This window comes from Nicotiana tabacum, chromosome 19, assembly GCF_000715075.1.
Source record: "Nicotiana tabacum cultivar K326 chromosome 19, ASM71507v2, whole genome shotgun sequence".
NCBI classification, from domain to species: Eukaryota; Viridiplantae; Streptophyta; class Magnoliopsida; order Solanales; family Solanaceae; genus Nicotiana; species Nicotiana tabacum.
Genome location: NC_134098.1, coordinates 150249665 through 150272592, shown reverse-complemented (window position 1 = coordinate 150272592; position 22928 = coordinate 150249665). Strand labels below are relative to the sequence as shown.

The 22928-nt window shown below is 34.5% G+C and overlaps 1 protein-coding gene across 3 annotated transcripts; it reads left to right on the top strand.

The window, feature by feature from the left end:
* The first annotated feature begins 229 nt into the window (after window positions 1–229).
* On the top strand, window positions 230–8472 carry LOC107820967 (SURP and G-patch domain-containing protein 1-like protein). Of its 3 annotated transcripts, none has more exons than XM_075238896.1 (9): window positions 230–433; window positions 2702–3150; window positions 4024–4150; window positions 4592–4698; window positions 5288–5428; window positions 5951–6085; window positions 6241–6420; window positions 7498–7676; window positions 8246–8472. In XM_075238896.1, exons 2-9 carry the CDS (start codon window positions 2739–2741, stop codon window positions 8255–8257), a joined length of 1293 nt encoding a protein of 430 aa, XP_075094997.1. In that variant the 5' UTR covers window positions 230–433; window positions 2702–2738; the 3' UTR covers window positions 8258–8472. The 3 variants fall into 3 exon arrangements, with proteins under 3 accessions (XP_075094997.1, XP_075094995.1, XP_075094996.1); XM_075238894.1 differs by having other exon boundaries at window positions 231–433; window positions 8196–8472; XM_075238895.1 differs by having other exon boundaries at window positions 231–433; window positions 2686–3150; window positions 8196–8472.
* Window positions 8473–22928: the final 14456 nt, after the last annotated feature.

The following is a 22928-nucleotide window of genomic DNA, read 5'->3' as shown; positions in this document are numbered from 1 at the left end:
ATGTTAAGGGTATATGTGAGCCAAAAATAAAATATTAAGGGTATTTTTAGATCAAAAGGTTAACAAAGTATATTTTTGAGCCATTTTCAATACGAATACGTTAAGGGGGTAATTTTAGCCATTTTCCGTATTTTTTTCTCTAGGGGCTGCATGTATAAATAAAAGAAAATATGGGAGGCAAATAAGGTGAAAATAACCTTTTTACATATTAATCCCCAAATTTCAACTTTATTAACGCCCAAAGGCTCGTCCTCTCGTTTAACAGACGTTGCTTTCTCCCCCCAAATTACGTACATGCGCCCCTTATTCATTACCAATTATTTCCGCTATCGATCTTCGTTTTTAGGGTTTCAGTTTCATTTGCTTTGTTGAACCAATCCGATTACGTCCGGTTGCTGATTTCGGGATCAACTTTTCATTCTTGATTCCTCAGGTAGATTTACTGAGGACGAATGTATTGAACGTCTTCGTTTTTTTTTTGTTACTTTTATCAGTTGTTCCACCCCCCCCCCCCGCCCGAAATTGTGGATTTTCTTTTTTGTGTGATTCTCGGAATTTGTTTTTATTTTATCGCATGTCGAATTTTGAGTTTGTTGGATTATGGTTGATGACTTTAGGGTTTCAATTAACAGATGAGCTTTTCGATCAAGACTATAAATTTATTCATGTTTGTGCTTTTCTGTCACTCCGGGTGGCGATGCCTATGGTAATTTGTTGTAAAAAGTAAAGTTATTTATTGGAAGATGGTGTTTGATGCAAAAAAATTGAAAATATATCTTTAGGCAAAAAGTGATTCTTTTTTTTTTTTATTGAAGTTGAAGAGTTGTTGAGGAGTTACTGCTCGTTGCTATTGCTTTATTTTCATCTTTTCATCTTTCCTTGAGCCGGGGTCTATCGAAAACAACCTCCCTGCCTTCAAGGAAGGGTAATGTTTGCTTACACACTACCCTCCCCAAACCCCACTGATTATAAATAACTGTCATTCACTTACTAAGCACTAACAATACTTCAATAAACTACGACGAGCTGAACACCACTCTTATCCAAAAAAAAAAAGATGTTTTCCAGACAGGTCCAAATGAACTCTTTGAAGGAGATGGAACTAACATTTAACTGGTTGCGACACCCAAGTGTGTGGCGTAGTGGTCAATGAAGTGGGTTGAATTTCAGGTTCAAATTCCTGCAGAGACAAAAATGTTAGGTGGTTTTTTCCCATCTATCCAAGCCTGGACAGAGTTACCTAGTATCGGTTGTGGGAGGTAGGTAGGTATCCCGTGGAATTAGTTGAGGTGTGCGCAAGCTGGCATGGACACCACAGTTATAAAACAAATCATTTAACTGGTTGCGTCTATCATTGCCTAACTGTTTTTGCTGTTATGGTTGCGAGTATAACGCAATTGTAGATGACAAAATCTGATTATTGAAAATAATCTAAAAATATGAAGTTATAAGAGAAATCAGTCAGATCATTTGAAATCTAAAACTCTCTATTACAGCTTGTAAATGAAAAGCTTTTTGGGCAGGCTGGCCGTTCCCTTCATTTATTGAGTTAGATTCTCATTTTCATGCACCCTTATAATCTATTGAATCAATTTCGCATTTTGAATTTGCTACGCTCTACGCATTAAATAGTGCACCACTAGATGTCCTCATTTGAAGATATGAAGCATGTTCTGGATCCAAAAAGTGCATAGTTCTCTAGAATGGCACTGAACTTGTGAATATCATGCCAATACACTTGCGTCTGCAGGGCAGTTTCCTGATACCTGTAACTTCACATTTCCTCTTTTCTTTTTTACTGTCAAGTTTTCCAAACAGGCTAAAGGGATGTTATTTAGAACATGCTGACAGTGAGAGAAGTATCTGAAGAAAAGGCCCATTACTTTACCGGGCTAAAATAAGACTAATCTAAGTCTGTCTGATAGTGTTAATACTTACCATTTCAAAAGGAAAAAAGCTTGTCTGTTAGTGTCACACTGGTTTATTCTAGTGCTTTTAGCACAGGACATGAGTTGACGAAAACTACTCTTCCCGTGCTTTAGTATTGTTTCTGTTAGGGAAGGTTATTCAGCTGATTGCTATATTAGATCGATGATGTGTTTTTATCATGCGTTCTATTAAGTATCGGAAGTAGATTTTGTATAGGTTACCTATCTGAATCCATATGAATGTCTGGAAGGTTGAAGAATTTTTCTTCTGGATAAGTACACAAAGGGAGAACAAAACAATCTAGCATATGTTTGCTTGAAGTGGTAAATGAATTTATTTTTAAGAAGAATGTTCGTAGCTGTATGCTTATATCTTTCTTCTGAGTCTTGCAGTTTTACTGAATGTGTAAGAAAGTGTGGGATCCATGACCTTCTATAAGTTGAGTGAAAGGAAATTTTACTTTTTCTGTCTCGACTTTCCTTTTCCAGTCTACCAAACACGCCTTAACCCTCCTACAAGGTCTTGATGCTGATGCGCTCCTTAGGGGAGTGGAAGAGAAGGAAAAATCTGCTTTTTTTTTTTTATTATATTAAATTTCCTGATGCCATGATGGATTTGAGAATGCTGTTTGGAATTCAAAATATTATGATCACTTACAGAACAGTCGAGAAAGAAATGATAATAAAGCAGCCATTTAGTATCTAAATATATACTTACAGAAAAAAGAAACCATTCAGTGTCTGAATATATTGTAAGATTGCTTGTTGAGCAGTTACAGCTGGCAGAAAACAATAGTTGGCTTTTTGCCAATGGAGAAGGCAACGGATTCTAGCTTATTTGTCAATGATGGTTCTTTCATGGAGAGGTTCAAACAGCTCCAACAGGAGAAGGAAACGGAAAAGGTGAAGACTGCCTCTTCAAAAGAGTCTAAGACAGCCTCCAGTATATTGGGATCTTCAACTCCGAAGGCCGTCATTAATAAACCAAGCTTTGAATTAAAAGCTAATGCATCACGGAAAACTACTACAGCTCCTTCAGGTGGGAAACTTGCATTCAGCCTGAAACAGAAGTCCAAAATCGCTGCACCTTCTGTTAAGCTAGGTGACGATGAGGATGAGGATGAAAAAGATGCTGGGAATTCTTCAGGAGATGGGCCAATTAAACGGCAGAGGGTGGCTGAACCTGGTGCTCTGCACCAGCCTGTTAGACAAATTGATGTTGGTAAATACTTCTTACAAAAATTGGAACTTTTTGATGATATCCCCTCTCTCCCTCCCATCCCCCTCTCTCTCTCTCTCTCTCTCTCTCTCTCTCTATATATATATATATATATATATATATATATATATATATATATATATATATATATATATACACACACTCCCCTCCCCCCTCCTCTCTCTCTCTCTCTCTCTCTATATATATATATATATATATATATATATATCTCTTTATTTTTATCTTTTGCTCATGGTATCACATGTTGGTTCTTGGAACAGCATTTCCTAGTGGCGGTATATTTCCTTTTCTTTAATTTTCCGTTTGTAGGGTGATTTAGGCAATCCGACTCATTTTTCATGCACTTGTGATAGCTTAGGAATTTCGATAATTTATGGAGTCATCTTAGTTCTTGTCCGTTGGAGAATTTACTAATGTGCTTATTTTGCTTTCTGTTGGTGGTCGCATATGAGGTGATTTCTATTTGGTTGGACCACATAATCACCTAATGTCTTGTGCAAATTGTGTTATGGCTCATCATTTACTACTTCTCTGTCCTTGTCAAAAAAAAGAAAAAAAAGCTTTACTGCATCACTGTTGTTGAAGCCTTATGTTGCAAATCCTTTAAGCCCTTCATTAGTCAAGATTGTACCATTCTATTTTGTACTATGAGGATATTCTCTAGGCATTGTGGATAAGGAGGTCCAGACATTCTTGAGTTACTCTTGTCTGATCGTGCAGCTTATACCTTAAGTCCCTACAAACATTGGTGGAAAGAGATGTTCAATGAAAGATTTGGAAAATGCGGCTACAAGAGTAATTTACATTCACTTGTTCATGCTCTTGGTATTAATCAGTTATTTAAGTGACATGCAGCACCAAATCCTCCAAGTGATCCAACAGTGAAGAAAGTTGCAGACAAGTTAGCAAGTTTTGTGGCCAAGAATGGAAGGCAGTTTGAGCATATCACACGCCAAAAGAATCCAGGGGACACTCCATTTAAGTATGAATCAGAATCTCTGTGGTTTCTGTGTGTGTGATAGTCCATTATATCATAAAACATTAGTTCTTTTCTTTCATGGCCTTTATTGTCATGGTTTATCCTGTCTTGTCAAAGCACATAGGTACAATTGTGGATGTATGACCTCGCATCCATGATTTTTGTTGCATCTATTGTCTTCTATTGTTGTCCCCTCACCCTCTTAAGAACTGGTTTCATTTCTTGTTCTTCCTTTCTTCTTGTTCGTTTAATTGTCTATTTTGTGTTGGCGTCTAGGAGCTCTTTGTTTGCCAAAATCATCAGTCTCTTTTAGAGTTCAATCTGATGAGTTTACTTTACTGTATATTTATCTGTAGCCTATAATGTTATGGGTAATGGTCAATCATTTGATTTCTCTCTCTCAAAGAAAAAGAAAATTCTTTTTTTAATATTGTCTACTTGCAGGTTCTTATTTGATGAAAGCTGTTCTGATTACAAATACTATGACTATCGACTTAGTGAAGAGGAAAAGGCTCTATCACAGACTACGGATGTCCAAACATCACTTAGTGGTTAGTAAAAATTCTCTTCATGCTTTATATTGCTTGCATAAATCTAGTGCTTTCCATGTATAGGACTGCAGGCTTTTACCAGCTTTTTTGTGTATTTCTCTAAGTATTTATGCAGTTTGTTTTTTGGCAGTGGTATACCTGAATTTTATGTATGTAAAAGTGTGACTGGGTAGTAAGAGTTGTCTTTTTCTTTTAGGAAGGTAGATGTAGTTGCTCTTTCCGTTCTTTTCATATGCTTTCGCTAGGTATTGGCCATAGGTGCATCCTCTTTTGAGGAACAAAATTAAGCTATGAGCTAAATTATGATTTAGAGTCCTATGAGTCTGAAATGATTGAAGTTTACAATATTTTCAAGCTCAAGGCTTTCAGCTGGCCATATTTTATATGGCATTTTATGTACTGTGTGTATATGTGTGTGTGTGTGCATGTGCGTGCCTTCAGCGGAGCAGCTTGAGCCTTATCTAACTAAGTCGCCAACTTCATTTTGTTTGCATCTAGTGTCTAGTTCATTTGGCTTCACTTGATTAACGTAATATTTGTTTGCTGTGATTCTTCCGTTATTCACTTGATTAGCCTTTTGGTGCTGTAGGAGTTACTAGTACTGCTACTCCTAGTTCAACGAGTAGTTCTCATAGGTCACATCAGCAGCATTCAAATTACCAAATTCCTGCATCAGCATTATATGGAGCACCGGAGAATACAAGTTCTTCAGATTCAGCTGGGAAATCTGGTAATGTCATTTATATGTGATTCAGTGTATATTCTCTTGGAATTTTGTTTTGATTATTCACCCTACTGGATTTGGGTGTAATGTGATGGCTAACAATGGAAATCCTGCTTTTGTACCTGAATTTGTCAAAATAGGTTAGCATACACAAGTTTATTGAGGCAGATAAGCTTTCTAGTGAGGTTAGAGTACGTGAGGGCAGAAAATAGTGCTTGAATTTATTGAAACTGGATCATTTTTCATCACGTCTCTTTTCCCCTTGAAAAGCTTAGAACTTCAGGCATCCGAGCTTAAAAAAAACCATTTAAAAAAAAACTCAAGACTGTTTTGTGCCTCTAAGCTACAGATTTTGAAGAACTGGTTTTGTCTGTGGGAAAATTTAATTTCATTTGGGCCATTATTTGTGCACCTTCTGCACTGCATCAGACTGTCATATTATCAGAAATTCAATGGTTGATGAACTTCACGAAATTCCGAAAGGTTTTCAATTATGGTTGGGCTTGTACTGATATTTTGTCTTTTCAGGTCATCCAAGCGGTCCATCGGGGTCAGATCCAATATCGATGATGGAATATTACATGAAGAAAGCTGCAGAAGAAGAGAAGCTGAGGCCATACAAATCTTCAAAAGATGAGATGCCTCCGCCTGCTTCTCTCCAAGGTTTGTCGCTGATTTTATTCGATTCTGCTATATCTTTGTTCTGATCATCCTATTAAAGCTTAGAACTTCAGGCATCTGGGCTCAAAATAGATCCAGTAAAATGTTTATTAAAATATATCTATGCAAGTCTTCTGATATCTTATTTTGTGTTGCAGCTCCAGGAAAGAAGGGGCATCATATGGGAGACTATATCCCGCCTGAAGAGCTTGCTAAGTTTTTGTCTACCTGCAATGATGTAGCTGCTCGGAAAGCTGCCATAGAGGCTGCAGAAAGGTCGAAAATACAAGCTGATAATATTGGCCACAGACTTCTGTCTAAAATGGGTTGGAAAGAAGGTATATCATCCTCCCTTTAGGAAAACGCTGACGGGGTTGGCTGCAAATAACTTGGACCTGTAAATTTTAGAGATAATATTCGCCACTAAGATGTTTCATTTTTTTTGGTTAACAATATTTACTTAATCTCCCAGAAGGGTACTCCTTGTTGGCTATACTCCTCATTCTCCACTATGATAATGTGGCTGACTGAGATAGCTACACCTTATAACTTGATCTGGCAATCTGCATACTTATCTTTCTCCCATCCCTCATTGCAATATAATATCTCAAAGAACTAAAGACTCGGGATGTTTATTGTTAATCACCTTTGTAGTAGCTAAGGAGTCTCCATCTCTGGTTATTATTCATCTTGGAGCACATAGCAAATTTTTATGCTTTGTTTTTTGGGGAAAGGAGGGTTCCATTTTCTTATAGACCTTTCTTTAGGAGCAGGGCGGTTTAACCTTAAGGGGTCGTTTGGGTTGGAAAACAAGTTATCCCAGGATTAATTGAGCATGGATTAATTATCCCGGGATTGTTATCCCACCCTCCCATAGGGATAGAAATAACACTACAGTCCCAGGATAACTAATCCCGTGATTAGTTATACTGCGATTTTATCCCAACCAAACGTTGGATAAACTCATTTCAAATTTAATCCCGGGATTAATTATCCCTTATCCATCATACCAAACGAGCCCTAAGAGTCTTCCCTCGAGTGTTGAAGGGGCAATGGGATAGGGGATGGGTTTGTTCTGCACTTGATGAGGTTACCCTCAGGTCTGAGGCGCAACCCCCATGCCATATTGTTTATTTAAATGGATAAATACACGATGTGTAGCAAGTTTTTGTGGTAACTAGGTTGCTATCAAACTTTCCTGGACTTGAAAGTTTTGAATATTGTATATCTCGTGTTGCCAATGCTAGAAATTCTTGAAAACTTTTGCCATGATATGCAAGTCAAGCACATCTGTCGAGGTAGTTTATAGGAGTTCGTACTCGGAAAATACTAGCCTTTGAAATGCAAATAGTTCATGTTTTAGGATGACAAGTGGTAAATTCATATGGAGTCTACATCTCTATGTGAAACTGCAGGTGAAGGACTAGGGAGCTCTAAAAGTGGTATTGCAGATCCAATTACGGCCGGCAATGTAAAATCAAATAATTTAGGAGTTGGTGCTTCCCAACCCGGGGAGGTAACTCCAGAAGATGATATCTATGAGCAATATAAGAAACGAATGATGCTAGGCTACAAGTACAGGCCAAATCCGTTGGTACGACCTTTATCTCCTCTTTAACTGAACCTTTTTGATGGTTGGTAACTTCTCTTTGCTGTTTAGTGTCCCTTTTACTGAACCTTTTTGATGGTTGGTAACTTCTCTTTGCTGTTTAGTGTCCCTTTTACTGAACCTTTTTGATGGTTTCTGAAATTTGATAGAATCCAGTTTGCATAAGGGAAAATAAAAAGACAACAGTAATATGAGAAGAAAACTCAAAAGGAACCATCTCGACATCACCTTCTTTGTGAAGCAATAGAAGCTTCTATGAGTCGAGATAAAAATTATTTCCTTCCTCTATCTAGGGAGAGTATCAAAGGTAACATTGACAACAGAAAAGTAACTGTCACCTAACAGGAGGGAGAACCTGCTTGGGCAGTGTCTTTGTGTAAAAACTATCGCATCACGATTCTTGGTTTGAGGATAGGTTTCTCGGTTTGGAGGGGGGGGGGGTGGAATTGGTGTCTTAAATTTTTATTATAATTGTAAGTGAGGTTGATATATCTGTTTTCTCAGAACAATCCTCGGAAAGCATACTACTGAAGCATTTTGTGGAATATTTCCAGCTGGCCATCTAGAGGGTGCAGTGCAGACAAGGCAATGACTCCACCTCTATATTGGAGTATCTTGAGTTTGTTATAGTTTACTTCTGGAAGACGAATTGTTTCGAAATTGATGTTATTTGGTCTAAATACTGCTCCTACAAGTTTGAATTCATTGTATCTGATATATTGTTTGAACTCTTATATATTGTTCTGCGCCTCGTTTCTATTCAAAGTTTTCAGTTGAAACATATCTACAGCGCAATATGAAAGCCAGTGTGTTTCGTGTTCAAAGTACCCTATGATATTCTGCTCTATTGTTCAAAGGGAGGTCATATATTAATTCCTTATTTTTTTTTTTTGAAATAATGGTTACATTTTCAGAAATTACATGGAGTAATAAGTGGTGTAAACCATAATTTCCAAATATTTAAGAAGATTTAAAACTTTTTTGAAAGATCGCCTGTTGAAGAAAATTTTCAAACTTCTAAACTTTGCGATAGTGCGATATCAAATGTGACAGATGGGGTTAGGGTTACTGGTATAGTATCATTTTTATCATGCAGATATGCTAGTTTACGATTTCCTAACAAGGCACCAAATTCTTAAATACTTTGTGGTATTAATTATTCAATTATGCTCCAATTTCTTATCCATATCTAATTTCAAATTCGTTAAGAATCCATAAATCAAAAGGATAGAAATTCCTGTTGAAGGAAAACGGGGAACTACAGTTTAAATTGCCAAAAGATATAAAAAAAAAACGGCAAAGGGCCAAATATACCCTTCTACTTTTGAAAATGGTCTAAAAATACACCTCGTTATACTATTGAGTTATCTATACCCCTGCAGTCATACTTTGGGTTCAAATATACCCCTCATTTAAACGGAGGGACACGTGTCATCGTCTTGTTGGTCAATTCTAAATATCTTTTAATTAATTAAAAAGACCCATTAATCATACCTGAAAAGCAATTTTTTAAAGCAATTTATTTTTTGTAAAAACTGAAAAAAACTGAAATTATTTTTACTAAAAACTGAGAAAAACGAAAATATTTTTTTTTTCCAGTTTTCCAAAAAAACTGCTTTAGAAAAAACTGAAAAATATTTTCTAAAACAATGTTTTTGAAACAACTGAAAAACAAAAGCTGAAATCAATTTTCTAAAGTAGTATTTTTTGTAAAAACTGAATTTCTTTTTACTAAAAACTGAAAAAAAGCGAAAATATTTTTTCCAGTTTTTACAAAAAAAACTGCTTTAAAAAAATCTGAAAAATATTTTTCAAAACAATATTTTTGTAAAAACTGAAAAAAAACTAAAAAGAAAATTTCTAAAGCAGTGTTTTTGTAAAAACTGAAAAAACAATTATTATTTTTTTCCAGTTTTTAGTTAAAAATATTTCAGTTTTTTTTCAGTTTTTAATTGCTTTAAAAAATTGCTTTTCAGTTTTTACAAAAATATTGTTTTAGAAAATATTTTTCAGTATTTTAAAGCAGTTTTTTGTAAAAACTGGAAAAAAAATATTTTCGTTTTTTTCAGTTTTTAGTAAAAATATTTTTTTAGTTTTTTCCAGTTTTTACAAAAAAAAATTATTTTTCGGGTATGGATAATGAGTCTTTTTAATTAATTAGGAGATATTTAGAATTGACCAACATGATGATGACACGTGTCCCTCCGTTTAAATGAGGGGTATATTTGAATCCAAAGTATGACTGCAAGGGTATAGATAACCCAATAGTATAACGAGGGTATTCTTAGACCATTTTCAAAAATAGAGGGGTATATTTGGCCCTTTGCCGAAAAAAAAAAAAGGGATTAAGAGGTGCCAAGGGACACCTTCTGGCTGTCTTAATTTTTGTTTTAGGATTTAAACGAGATTGTAGGTTCCTTAAAGCTTGTTTTGGGCTCTGATTCGTCGAAGTCGAGCTGCTCCCATATTTTCCCAAATTAATGACAACAATTGTGACTACAGAAAAACCAATTTGCTATGTTTTCACAACCAGTAAACTAAAGGAAAGAAGTAGATCAAAGTCTTCTTAACTAGAAAGCAGAAAATAAAATGATAAGAAACGAAGAAACTCAAGGAAGATAGACATAATGAAGCTTTAAAATGCATTTCACTGGATTTCCCTTAGGATTACATGTGAAATACATAAAGGCTAAAATCATCCAACTAGACCTCTTTCCTAACTGCCTCAAACAAGTAAGGTAGAAATAGCACCAACTTCGGGGGTGGGGGGTCTAAGTATGAATTAAAATGGAAGAGTTGACCTAAATAGCCATACATCTAAAGCTTATACTAAAATTAGCTAGCGGAGCCGCGATGATATTTGCGGGTTCGGCCTAACCCAATAGCTTTTGTTCAAACCCTTTGCACTTAAGGATTGGTAAATTCTGAACGTTGTTGGCTTAGTTCCTGGAGTTGTAGTTATTTCTTGCAATTTACTGCTTTATTCTATTCTGCATTTCCTTTTCTGCCTTTATTATATATATATTGCATAAAGGTTGTAGTGTGAGTGACCCGCCTTAGTCTCATCACTACTTCGTCGAGGTTAGACTCGACACTTACAGAGTACACGGGGTGGGTTATACTCATACTACACTCTGCACTTCTTGTGCAGATTTTGGCATTGGTCCCAGCTAATCGAGAGGCGTAGCAGCTCGAACTAGTTCATCAGAGACTCAAGGTAGATCTGTGGGCGTTCTCAGACCTTGAAGTCCCCGTCTATCTTTTCTATTTTTTTTTATTGGTTCTTTCCTTCAAACAGTTGTATTTCTTTCAAATTTTTACTTGTAGTATATCCTAGAAGTTCGTGAATTGTGACTCCAGATCCGGGTTGTAGTAAATATTGAGGCTGTTATATAATTCCGCACTCACTTTAATTTGTTTTACCTTAATTGCTGTTATTAATTGAATTGAATAAGGATTGGCTTAATAATCCTCTAGCGTTGGCTTGCCAAGCAAGTGAAATTTTAGGCTCCATCACGGTCCCGAAAGGTGAGAATTTCGGGTTGTGACAAGTTGGTATCAAAGCACTAGGTTGCCTGGGTCTCACAATTCACGAGCAGACTTAGTAGAGTCTGGAGGATTGGTACGAAGTCGTCCGTACTTATCTTCCAGAGGCTATGAAGTTTAGGAACAAATGTCACTTCTATTCTTCTCTGTCGTGCGATTTTTATTCTCTCAATGCTAATTGAACTCTTCTACTCTTATTCTCTCGCAGATGGCGAGAACACGTACCACATCTTCAGCTGAGCAGAAGCCAGAGCCTCCAGTAGCAGCTCTTACGAGGGCCAGAGGTCGAGGCCGAGGGCATGCCAGAGGCCGAGGCCGAGGCAAGGCTCAGCCTAGAGCCCGAGCAGCAGCCCCGACAGTGGAGCCTCAGGTAAAGTTTGACGAGGAGGTTCCAGCCCAAACTGTTCCTGCCGGGCCAGCTCAGTTCCCGAAGGGGTTCATTGCCACCCCAGTGCTTCAGGATGCGTTGGTCTGTTTGGTGGGCCTTATGGAGAGTGTGGCCCAGACTGGTGTATTCCCCATGGAACCAGCCGTCTCTCATGCTGGAGGAGGAGCACAAACTCCTGCTACCCACACTCTGGAGCAGATGGCTCCCTAGTATCAGACTCCAGCAGCTCATCCAGTCATAGTAGTTCAGCCGATTATTGTGGCACAGGCCGGCGATGGGTCAACTATGTCTTCTGAGGCTTTATGGAGATTGGACAGGTTTACCAAGCTCTTTCCAGTTCACTTCAGTGGTGCTTCTTCAGAGGATCCCCAGGAGTATCTTGACAGTTATCATGAGGTGCTACGGAATATGGGTATAGTGTAGACCAATGGGGTCAATTTTGCTGCATTACAGATGTCTGGTTCCGTCAAAAAATGGTGGAGAGATTATTTGTTGACCAGACCAGTTGGATCGCCTGCTCTTACTTGGGACCAGTTCTCTCAACTCTTCCTATAGAAGTTTCTCCCTATCACATTGAGAGAGGAGCATCGTCGTCAGTTCGAGCGTCTCCAGTAGGGCAGTACGACTGTTACCCAGTATGAGACCCGTTTTGTGGATTTGGCCCGTCATACTCTTCTTCTGCTTCCTACCGAGAGAGAGAGGGTGAGCAGGTTTATTGATGGACTTGCTCAGCCTATCAGATTGCATATGGCTAAGGAGACTAGGAATGAGATATTTTTTCAAGCGGCTGCCAATATCGTCAGGCGAGTCGAGATGGTTCTTGCTCAGGGAGGTCAGGGGTCTGACAAGAAATCATGTCATTCCGGGGGGTTCAACGGTGCCTCATCTGGAGGTAGGGTACTTTTGGTAGAGGCCATCCTCCTAGGCCATTTCATTCAGCGCTTCAGGCATCCCACAGTGCTTCAGGGAGTCGTGGTCCTTATGTACCTCATTCTGGACAACCAGCCTACAGTGCACCACCAGCTCCTATCAGTGCACCTCCTATTCAGAGTTATTACCGTGGCCATCCGGCCCGTTCGGGTCAATCTCAGTTTCCACAACCACAGTATTCTGATGGATGTTTCGAGTGTGGTGCTTATGGGCATATCAGGAGGACCTGTCCAATTTGTATTAAGAAATTCAATGAATATGTATAAAATATTTATTTAGAACTCAGTACCTTAAAAAGATTATAATCTCAAACCCATAATGTTCAAATTCTAGCTCTGCCTGTGTGTATAACATATGTATAACCCTATATAATCAAAATATACTCTGTGTCGAAAATACTTTATTCCATTAAACCCATTGATTATATACTAGATCCGCCTAGACCGCCTCTACCCACAACGTCTTGGCTAATACTAAGCAATGAATGTCCCTAGCTCTGACGGCTTAGGCACTTATGAAACTACTCATGATTCTTGAATTGCCACTTAATTCTAATTATTAATATTGTCAATTTGGTGTATATTACTTAATCTTTTTAAAATTATTTACCCATATGGCAACAAATTCTTAACAAAGGGAATGTTCTTTATTGTATTAATTTTTCAGCTTCCAATTATGGAAACAATGAAAGGAAGAAATGGATACTCATGGATTATAGGCGAAAATAAGATAAGAATTTAGAGGTATAAGATGCCCCCAATTCCCCAAATCTAATTCCACATCCATTACGAATCCAGAAAAGCAAAAGGTAAATCCAGTTGAGAGAGAAAGAAAGTTTGTATTCCTCAATTGCCAAACAAATAAAAAAGGATTAAAAAAAAAAACCAAGTGACACTTCTGACTAATCTTAAGTTTTGCTTTAAGATTTGAACGAGATTTAAGGTTCCTTAATGCTTGATTTAGGTTCTTTATAAAATCTAAGTTAAAGAAGATCTTTAAGTAAAAACTTAAAGTGAAAATTCAGAGATAATAGTTCCACCAATGATTGCTAATATATAAATTGCCAAGTTGCCACTTCCTGAACCCAAAAAAAAAAAAAAAAACTAATGTTTTCTTCTTTCGTTTCACTTCCATATAGGAGTATGTTATTTAATCAACTATTATGTGGAGGGTGTTTTTGTAAATAAATTTTTTTTTTTAAAATTATGCAATGCATATTATTTTTAATACACCAAATCAAACCGTCGATAAAAAATAATCTCAATATTACTAATACAATTTATTTAGTATTATTTTTATACACCCGAGCAAACGACCCCCAGCAGTAATAGCATGATATTCCTATTTCATCTTCTGACATGAACAAATTCCAAGTGGTATGCTTTATCTCAGAAGAATATAAATATAGTAGTATTTCCAATATATATAGTAAAACTAGTACGTCATACTTCGTTTATATGAGCTTATGTTCTCACCTTTAGTCAATTAGATCCAATGACATCCAAACAACCCCGACCCCACCACTCTATGTTTGTCGACTATATGTTTCATTTTCAGTCTTATATATTAAAATTCAAAAATTAAAGGTATATATATATATATATATATATATATATATATATATATATATATATTTCATTTTCATAGTTATATATTAAAATCCTAAAAATATGAAACTATATCCATGTATGTGCGTATGAAGGCTTGACGCATGATTGACTGAGGATGTTGTCATACACTAGTACACTAGAAGAAATTAGCAATGTATCTGTCTTATTTAGTATGTGTTTAAATTTTATGTATTGATAGTGTAAACAATATTTATATAACTAGGTTATTTATTAGTTAATTATATATAAATATTTTGATAGTTGCTATGCATAATTTCTTTTTTACACAATTAATATATATAACTTAAATTCATTTAACTTTAATCTGACTGACATATAGATTAGTCACACGATGTTTTTCTGTTAAAACGCCTTTTTGCTGAAAGATTCTAACACATTCTTTATCATTTAGGAGTAGTGGTTATTTTACTTTTAAAGTTTCTAATGTTTATATTTTATTACAAAAATGAAAAGGTTCGATCTTTGTATTTCAGTGTCATTATTCATTTTGGGATGGAGAAGGTAGTTAAGGAGATATCAAATACAAAATAAAGTTTTTAATAGGACACCTTTAAATTAGGCAAGTTTTGTAAATTATAATTTCTTTATTTATTTTTTAATGTTAGGACACCATTCGTTTAGGATAGTGGAGTGTACATACAAAATAAGAATTTGGAGAACCTTTTAATTCGTTGAGAGGAAGTAGTAAAGGAGATATCAACCACACAAAGTGAGGATGGCAAATGAAATGTGCTTTTCTAAACATACTACTATATACTATTCCTACAATAATAGCTTATCGGATAAGGAGAATAAAATGTAGTGAGTAATATATAGTCCTTCCTATTAAAAAATTCATTCCTTTTAATTTATTCCGAAGTGGAGAGCCTTTTATCATCGATTTACATGGGTATAAAAGATTACTGGATCCGGCTTTAATTTTTTTCAAAATTAGTTTTTATAACTATGCATCATCAATTATAATTTTCTTTGCATTTTTTTTTATTTAAAGTTTCTTTTGGGTGGGGTTGGGATGTCGGTAGAGCGTGGGTGGGTGGGGAAATGGTTTATAGTTCAGGTGCTAGCCGCCATGGGGCTCAAAAGTAGTAGGGCTAGCGCCTAACAGTTTGGAAGTTTCATGTACCATGCACATTTGCATGTGTCAATTTTGATCTTTAAATAATATTGAATGGTCTCCAAAAAGAAGTAGTAGTACTTTTTTTTTTTAATTTTTCGGTCTTTATTCGGTATTCGGCGTTGAGGTCCCGACTAATCCGGATTCGCACCGATTTAGACTCATTCGTACCGATTTTTTTCCCCTCATTCTTAAAGCTCGAACCCGAGACATCTAATTAAAGATGAAAAGACCCAATCCATCGATATCCCACCACAAAAGTTATTGTTCCAAAAGAAATTCAAGTAACTATAAGTCACATCCAAATGGGAATACAAGAACTTGAAACTATAAAACAAACATATATTGGAACTATTAATTTTCTGCAATCTGCATATATTCAGCTAAGTCGTGAAGTGTGGGTAGTAAACTTTCTGGGTGTTGTTGATTCTTTATTGTCCTCATCCTGATTAGAAGATCCAAAGCAACAACTTGGTGATTGATTTTGTGTTTTTTATAAGTATGATTGTAGTGTGCTGTCTTTTTTAATTTTTAGTTTAAATTTCAATGAAGTTAGTAATTTTCTATGATGATTATTGTTGGTGCGGTGACTGAAGATGAACAAGTAGGTGATGAGGGAAATAAGAGAAAGAGGAAGGTGGTGGGTCTGGTGTGAAGAGTCAATGTGTATTTTTTTTAGTGATGTGGTTTTCTTTTATTGGTTACATTGCCATGTAAGCAGCGCTTGATTTCACATCCTTGTTTTTTTGTGGGTATGAGTTTTTTTATGTTCAATAGGTACACTTCGCTAATATTTTGAGTGTCCAATAGCTAATAGGTTCAGTTTAAGTGTCTAAATGGAAAATGATACAACTTTAAGAGGCTGCATATGTATTTGGCCTTTAATTAATTACAGTGGTTTAGTAGTGTTAACCCACTTAGGGTTGCCTCATAGGTTTATGAGCATTCTTAAAACTATGAGGCAACTTGGCGCATTCCTTCTTATAATTAATATGTTAATATTATTATATACCCATCTCAAATCAAATTTATTTGAGTTTAAGAGCTTGATGATGTAGCTTTGAACCAGATTATAAGAAAGAATTATTAGTATTTAAAGACCTATTATTAACTCCAGTACAGAGAGTAACCACTGTAAGAAACTGCTACGTAAATAGTCCCAAGCAAGTGAAGATATAACTAGGAGCAATAATATATGGGGAACTACGTACTACCATTAGTGTGGTGGACCAATAAATTTAAATACCAGATAATTATACCAAACAGGAAAAAAAGAATCACATTCAACTCGTTCATCAAAGACGTCCATACACATAATAAAGGTGAGAGTTTATACTTAACTATGATTAAGGAACAAGTGTTCATATACAAAATACTTAATTTCACATTAATTGATTTTTATGTAAATGCGAAGAATTGTTTATCCCTACTTTTGTCATATTGTGAAGGTTTGGGATACATCTTGATCGGTCATTAATATTGCAAAAATAGTTGTTGTTTCTCCATCTTTTTAGGAAGGAAAAATGATGGTTTGAAGTGTTCTAATTAATGAATTATTAAGGAGATGGTCACCAGAACTGAAAGTCAACTATCAAGCCAAACATCCTATCCGATTTTTGAAGATAAGGGTTGACTTTTTTACACAGTTAATTACACACTAGCTTTAAATATGTACTAATATGTAATTTGTCTAAACTTGGCAAAGACAAATACTCACTCCGTTCACTTTTACTTGTTCACTTTTGTATATTAAGAGAAAAATAATTTATTTTTCCTATTTTATCATTTATATTAATTACTCATTCCAAATCATTTTTCAAATCCATTAAGATTATAAACCAATTAATATGGGTATCATGGTAAATTATGTACTTTATTTATTATTTTTTAAAAAGTATACAAAGTCAATAATAAACAAGTAAAAGTGAAAGGAGGGAGTAGCTTATTTCAAGTCCAAGTATGCCAAACTAGGAAGGTATGATGAACGAAGTCAATAACAATGCACAGGATCAGGATATGGCCATCTTAGTTATAGTGTGTGTATATATATATATATATATATATATATATATATATATATATATATATATATGTATATATACACTTCTTAATTCAATCTATATGAATAATATTTGATTGGATATAGTTTAGTTTAAGATGTTAATTTGACTTATATATAGTGGTTGTTTAGTTTAAATTATATAAGGTCGCAAAAATTTATGAAACAAATAATCTTTTCATTGAGGGTAATATAAATAATTCGAATGTAACATATACTCTATATAATTCTATTAGAATTGGTACAAAATTGCCCTTCATCCACTTATTAAGCCAAAATTGCCCCTACCGCTAAATTTTTGGCTCAAACCTACCCTTAAAACTAATAGCCCAAAACTAATTAAAAAATATTATAAATTTTAATGGCGTGTCTCATTCTTATTGGATGAATTTACACTCACTCCAAATCTATTAAACTCACCCATATAACCTGACCCATTGGATCAACCCCACCCAAAACTGGTGTAGCTAGTTGTCGATTCTGTCTCGCGAATTGGTTTTAGATTTCATGTCTATTTTGTTTGAAATCTGCTGCATCAACCTTCAATTTCATGATATTTTACTTCTTTGCTTATTTATTACTTTGTTTATCTGTTTTACTTTGTTGAAAACATAGGAAATGCATCTAGTTTAATTAAATTTTGTTAGGTACTCAAACAAAGTATAATTGTTGCAAACTCAAATAGGTTACTTTATTTAGTGTCTTAATTAAGCCTTCATTCCCTGGCACGACACAAAGGAGAGGTTGAGCTTATTGGCTTAATTGTCACTCTTTAGAAAATAAGTTCAATGAGGCGGGGAAGATATTCATTCTTACTCATTAGATGGTTGAGCTTTTGCTATATCTTGGTTTGGCATCTTACGACGGTCTAACGAGATATGGGAGCTATTTAGGTTTCTTTGTCTCACAAAGGCTTATAAATGATGTTGGCCATATTTCGATATGTGTTGATGTTACTTTACCCATGTTTTAATCGCTTTTTGATGCTATTTAATCTTTAAAATGCCCAATATGGTTTAATTATTGATCTTATGACTAATTGAGTTGTGTGTGATGATTTAGGGTGTTTGGAGTGCAAAAATATGAAGAAAAGGTGCTCTAACTAGAGGAAGAGGGGTTGGATGCGTCACATCCAATCTAGAGAAAAAATCAGATTTCGTGCACCCTTAGCAGTGAAGTCGGCACATAGCATCCGCACCTGGGCAAAGCTGAGATGGAGGAACAAAGCATCCACCCTAGCATGCGAAGCTGAGAAGTGGAGGACGAGGTGGATGCGACGCATCCACCCTAGCATCAATCCCTGAAGGTGATTTGGATTAGGAATAGGAGAACTTTGGCCCACGACTTTTGTACGCAATATATAAGCCAAAAACGCCTCTTTTAGGGCATCTAACATATTGGGAAGGGGGAAAAAGCCACGACAAAGCTGGGGAACCACGGAATTCATCTTGAGTTCTTATTTTTCCTTCTTTTATTGATTCTTATGCACTCTTGTGAATTATTTGATGATTGCATGAACATGAGTGGCTAAGAACCCTATTATTCTAGGGTCATGGGCGATACATGAATGTTGATGTTTGAAGTTTAATTTGACAAAGTAGATTTTATCATATTGAGTTATTTATTTAATTCTGTTTTTAATTAATTTGCTGAGTAGCTAACAGTGAATTACTATCTACGAATCTAGAGTTGAACTCGAAAGTGGGAATTCTAGATTGCATATAGAATTAAATAGAGCAAGTTCTTGAACCAGGACATCGGGGAACGGATTCGCAATTAGGATAGAAATATACCTAATTGTCTTGCTCGGTTGAAATACAGGAAGTGTAAATGCATTCTTGTTAATCTTAATTCCATAGACATATAGGTATTAAGTTAGCTTAAATAGGCGAGTAAGGACTCGACAGATTCTTATGAGCAATATCAACCCTGTCAATCAACAATCCAGATAAATCAATTAGTTATTTTAAGCTAAGAATGCAACATGATTGTTAGTTAACCCGTGATCCTGAAATATTATCTCCCATTGATTGTTATTTAAAACTATTTAAGTGTTGTGTTGATTTCTAGTATTTCATTAATTGATGGTTTTTAGGTAGTAAATTAGACAATTATCTATTTTATAAGAAATCGCTTGAATCGATAAGCTATTTGAGTTTGAATTAGTCAAAAGTTAATCATAAGTTTTCGTGGGAACGATACTTTATTCACTACTCTATTACTTGACGACCATATATACTTGCGTGAGTGTGTTTGGTCGCAACAATAAGCTTATGACCAAGAAAAAGCTAATTTGAGCTTCCCATATATCTGTTTGCGAGAGACATCATCTTCAGAAGAAGATTCAAACATTTGAATCTGAAAGTAGATGGAGGAAATCTAAGAACTAGTATAATTTTTCGAGTTGGGAGAGGGAAGAATATAAACAACCTTAATTAATAAAGGAAGAAGACCAAATAGCTACGTCGTATTTTAAGAAGAGAGGGCGGGTTCTTCTTTTTGGGCCGGGTTGATGGGTCAGGTTATACGGGTGGTTTTGATAGATTTGGAGTGGAGTTTAATTTCGTCCAATAAGAATGAGACACATCATTAAAATTTATAATATTTTTTAATTAGTTATGGGTTGTTAGTTTTAAGGGTAGATTTGAGCCAAAAATTTAACGGTAGGGGCTTTGGCTCTGTACCAATTGTAATAGTTCAGGGGTAGTTTTGGCCCTTTTTTATTTTTTATTACCTTTTCTCGAAAAGAAAATTTGGAAACATTATTTGTTCATGGAATTTGATCAGTTTAAAAACAAAAAAAAATTAAAGAAAAAAATTCAAGTTCTTAACATTAGCGAAAATCTTTTCTTCCACTCACAAAACTTTAATGTTTTTGAGGGCGGACCATAATGTTGTAGCTAATAAGGCTTGTGCCTTAGCCCCCAAATTTGGGGGGGGGGGCATTTTCTTTTAGAAATAATACGTATATAATTATTTAATAAAATAAAATTTAGAGTTTTTAATACAAAAGTAGACTTTTTCATATAAAAGGAAATAATTTTTTTAATATGCAAATAAAGTAACCGTTTGACTTACTTAAAAATAGGTAGTATGCATAACTTTTCTAACGTGTGAATTAAAATTAATTTGACAAAAAAAGAAATAGTACAAATAGAAGATGCTATATACTCAATCAACTAAAAGGGCTTGATTCTTTTTCAAATATTTATATTGCTTATAGAACAATGTTAACAGTTCTTATAATAGTTTCCTCAGCGGAAACAAGTTTTTTAAAATTAAAATTGATAAATCTAAGCTAAGATCAACAATGTCTCAAGAAAAATTAAATATATTGGCTATAATATCAATTGAAAATGACTTATTGGAAGAAATCAATTATAATATAGTTTGGAAGAGAGATTACCTCGCTTTTTAATTTCTTTTTAGACTAACTTTAAGGGACGTATTTTTTTTTATACAGATTCAAACTTATAAAATGCATTATCATTCCTATTCTAACTAAAAATCAACTAGCTTTTGACACTAACAATATACTGAGATACCAGTAGCATAATTATCCATTTTCGAAATTCTGCTTTACAACTTTGATTCACTATTCAGTAGTGTCTTCAAATAAGTAACTTTATTATGATTAATTTTCATCCATTTCCATTTTCAGTCATATGATTTTTCTTGGACATGTAGGTTTCAAAGTGATATGAAATTTTAAAGAAATTTCTAATACAGCTTTATAAGGTTCCTAAATAGAGAACATATAAACTGATTGTTTACCCGTAAAACGGTATAGTTGAATTTATACTTTTTTAAATATCATGTAAAATTCACCAGTAGAAGTAGAATGCAATAACGTATGTTCTTTTATAGAACTTAACAAAACTTTCTAGATATTTTCACTGTTTAAAGGGTGATGAATTAAAAAAAATGAATGATGACTAGAGTATAGATCCATCAACTATTCTACAATAACGTAAAAGAAATCAAGCAAAGGCAAAAAAAATATAAATCACACGAGTGGAAAGATATTAACCAAATTGGGACTCGAGAATAAAGCCTATAGAAGATTAAATATTCAAAAAGATAAATCTAAATTATATGAAAGGAAACATATTCAATACATTGTAGTTTGTTACTCATAATCGTTAGAATACTTTGTGTCTTGCTAATGAAGATACTTGAAATAACTTAGTTTAAGTAAAAGTAGCATAATAGGTTTTAAGAATTAGTAATTTGAGTTTAATTACTTGTTGACTTATAACAGTTTTCATAATTCCAAGGCCCAAAGAAAAATTTAATGCATTATTATTTTTAAACTTACTATATAAATATATTTTTCACATATAAAATTTAGTCGGTACGGTTCAGTATTTTTTCGGTTTATTTTTCTAAAATAAAAAACCTACCCTAATTATCGGTGTGTTATAGATTTATATAAAAACCTACGGTTTCTTTAAAAGAAATCTAAAAATCGATTCGGTACGGTGCGGTACGGTTCGGTAGGTATAGTCGATTTTCGAATATCCATTGACACCCCTATCCATTTCCATTTTCAGTCATATGATTTTTCTTTGACATGTAGGTTTCAAGATGATATGAAATTTTAAAGAAATTTCTAATACAGCTTTATAAAGTTCCTAAATAGAGAAAATATAAACTGGTCGCTTTAAGTTACTTAGTAAACTTTTTGTATCAATATAATCTTGTTCTTTTTTCCCTCTTTTTTTTTTTGTAGGTTTCAAGAATGACCCTTTCCATTCCAAAAAAGTTTGCAGATATGAAAAGTCAAAGTTTGAAAATTTTCCTTCTTTGACTGAAGGGATTTCTGTAAAATAATACTGTGCAAAGACATGTGATTAATGAACTTTGTTTTCCTACCTGGTTTTCCTAAATCCAGGTACTCTGCTGATTTTGTTTGGTAAGCTGTTTTTGAGTCAACCCTTGTTTGATAAAATGGGAAAACAAGAAAAGAAACTTTCTATTCACAACAAACTTTGGCCCCAAAAGCCATATCTAATAATGGCTTGGCCAAAATAGTAATAAATCAAATATTTCCTTAGGAAAGTTTTCAATTTTGGCATCTTTTATTTTTTGAAATTTCTATTAAAAATTCTCAATCTTACAAACGTGATTTAGATTGAAGATAAGATCGTATACGTGTTATATTTCATCATAATATTAAAAATAAAAATAAAATCTCCGTTCATCAAAAAAATAATGATTAGATTAATTATGGATAGACAAAAGTTGATACAACATAAAGGTTTACGTAAATCAGTTTCGACATTTTCTTTACCAATACTTATTGAGGGTTACTATTACTTTTTCCCTCTCAAAGTATATATATATGGAGTATTTATTTATTTTACATCAAAACACTAAAAATTAAACTCTATTTCTCGAAAAACAATATTATTTGTCTCACTATTGGGTAACCTTCGATAAAAAGTAAAATTAAGTACAAATAACTACAAGTTGTGATGATACGATGATAAATCACATGTTGCCTCTTCTCTTCCTCAAAGAACGCTCCAAATCTCCATTTTTACGTTTGTAAGAGGACAGGACAACG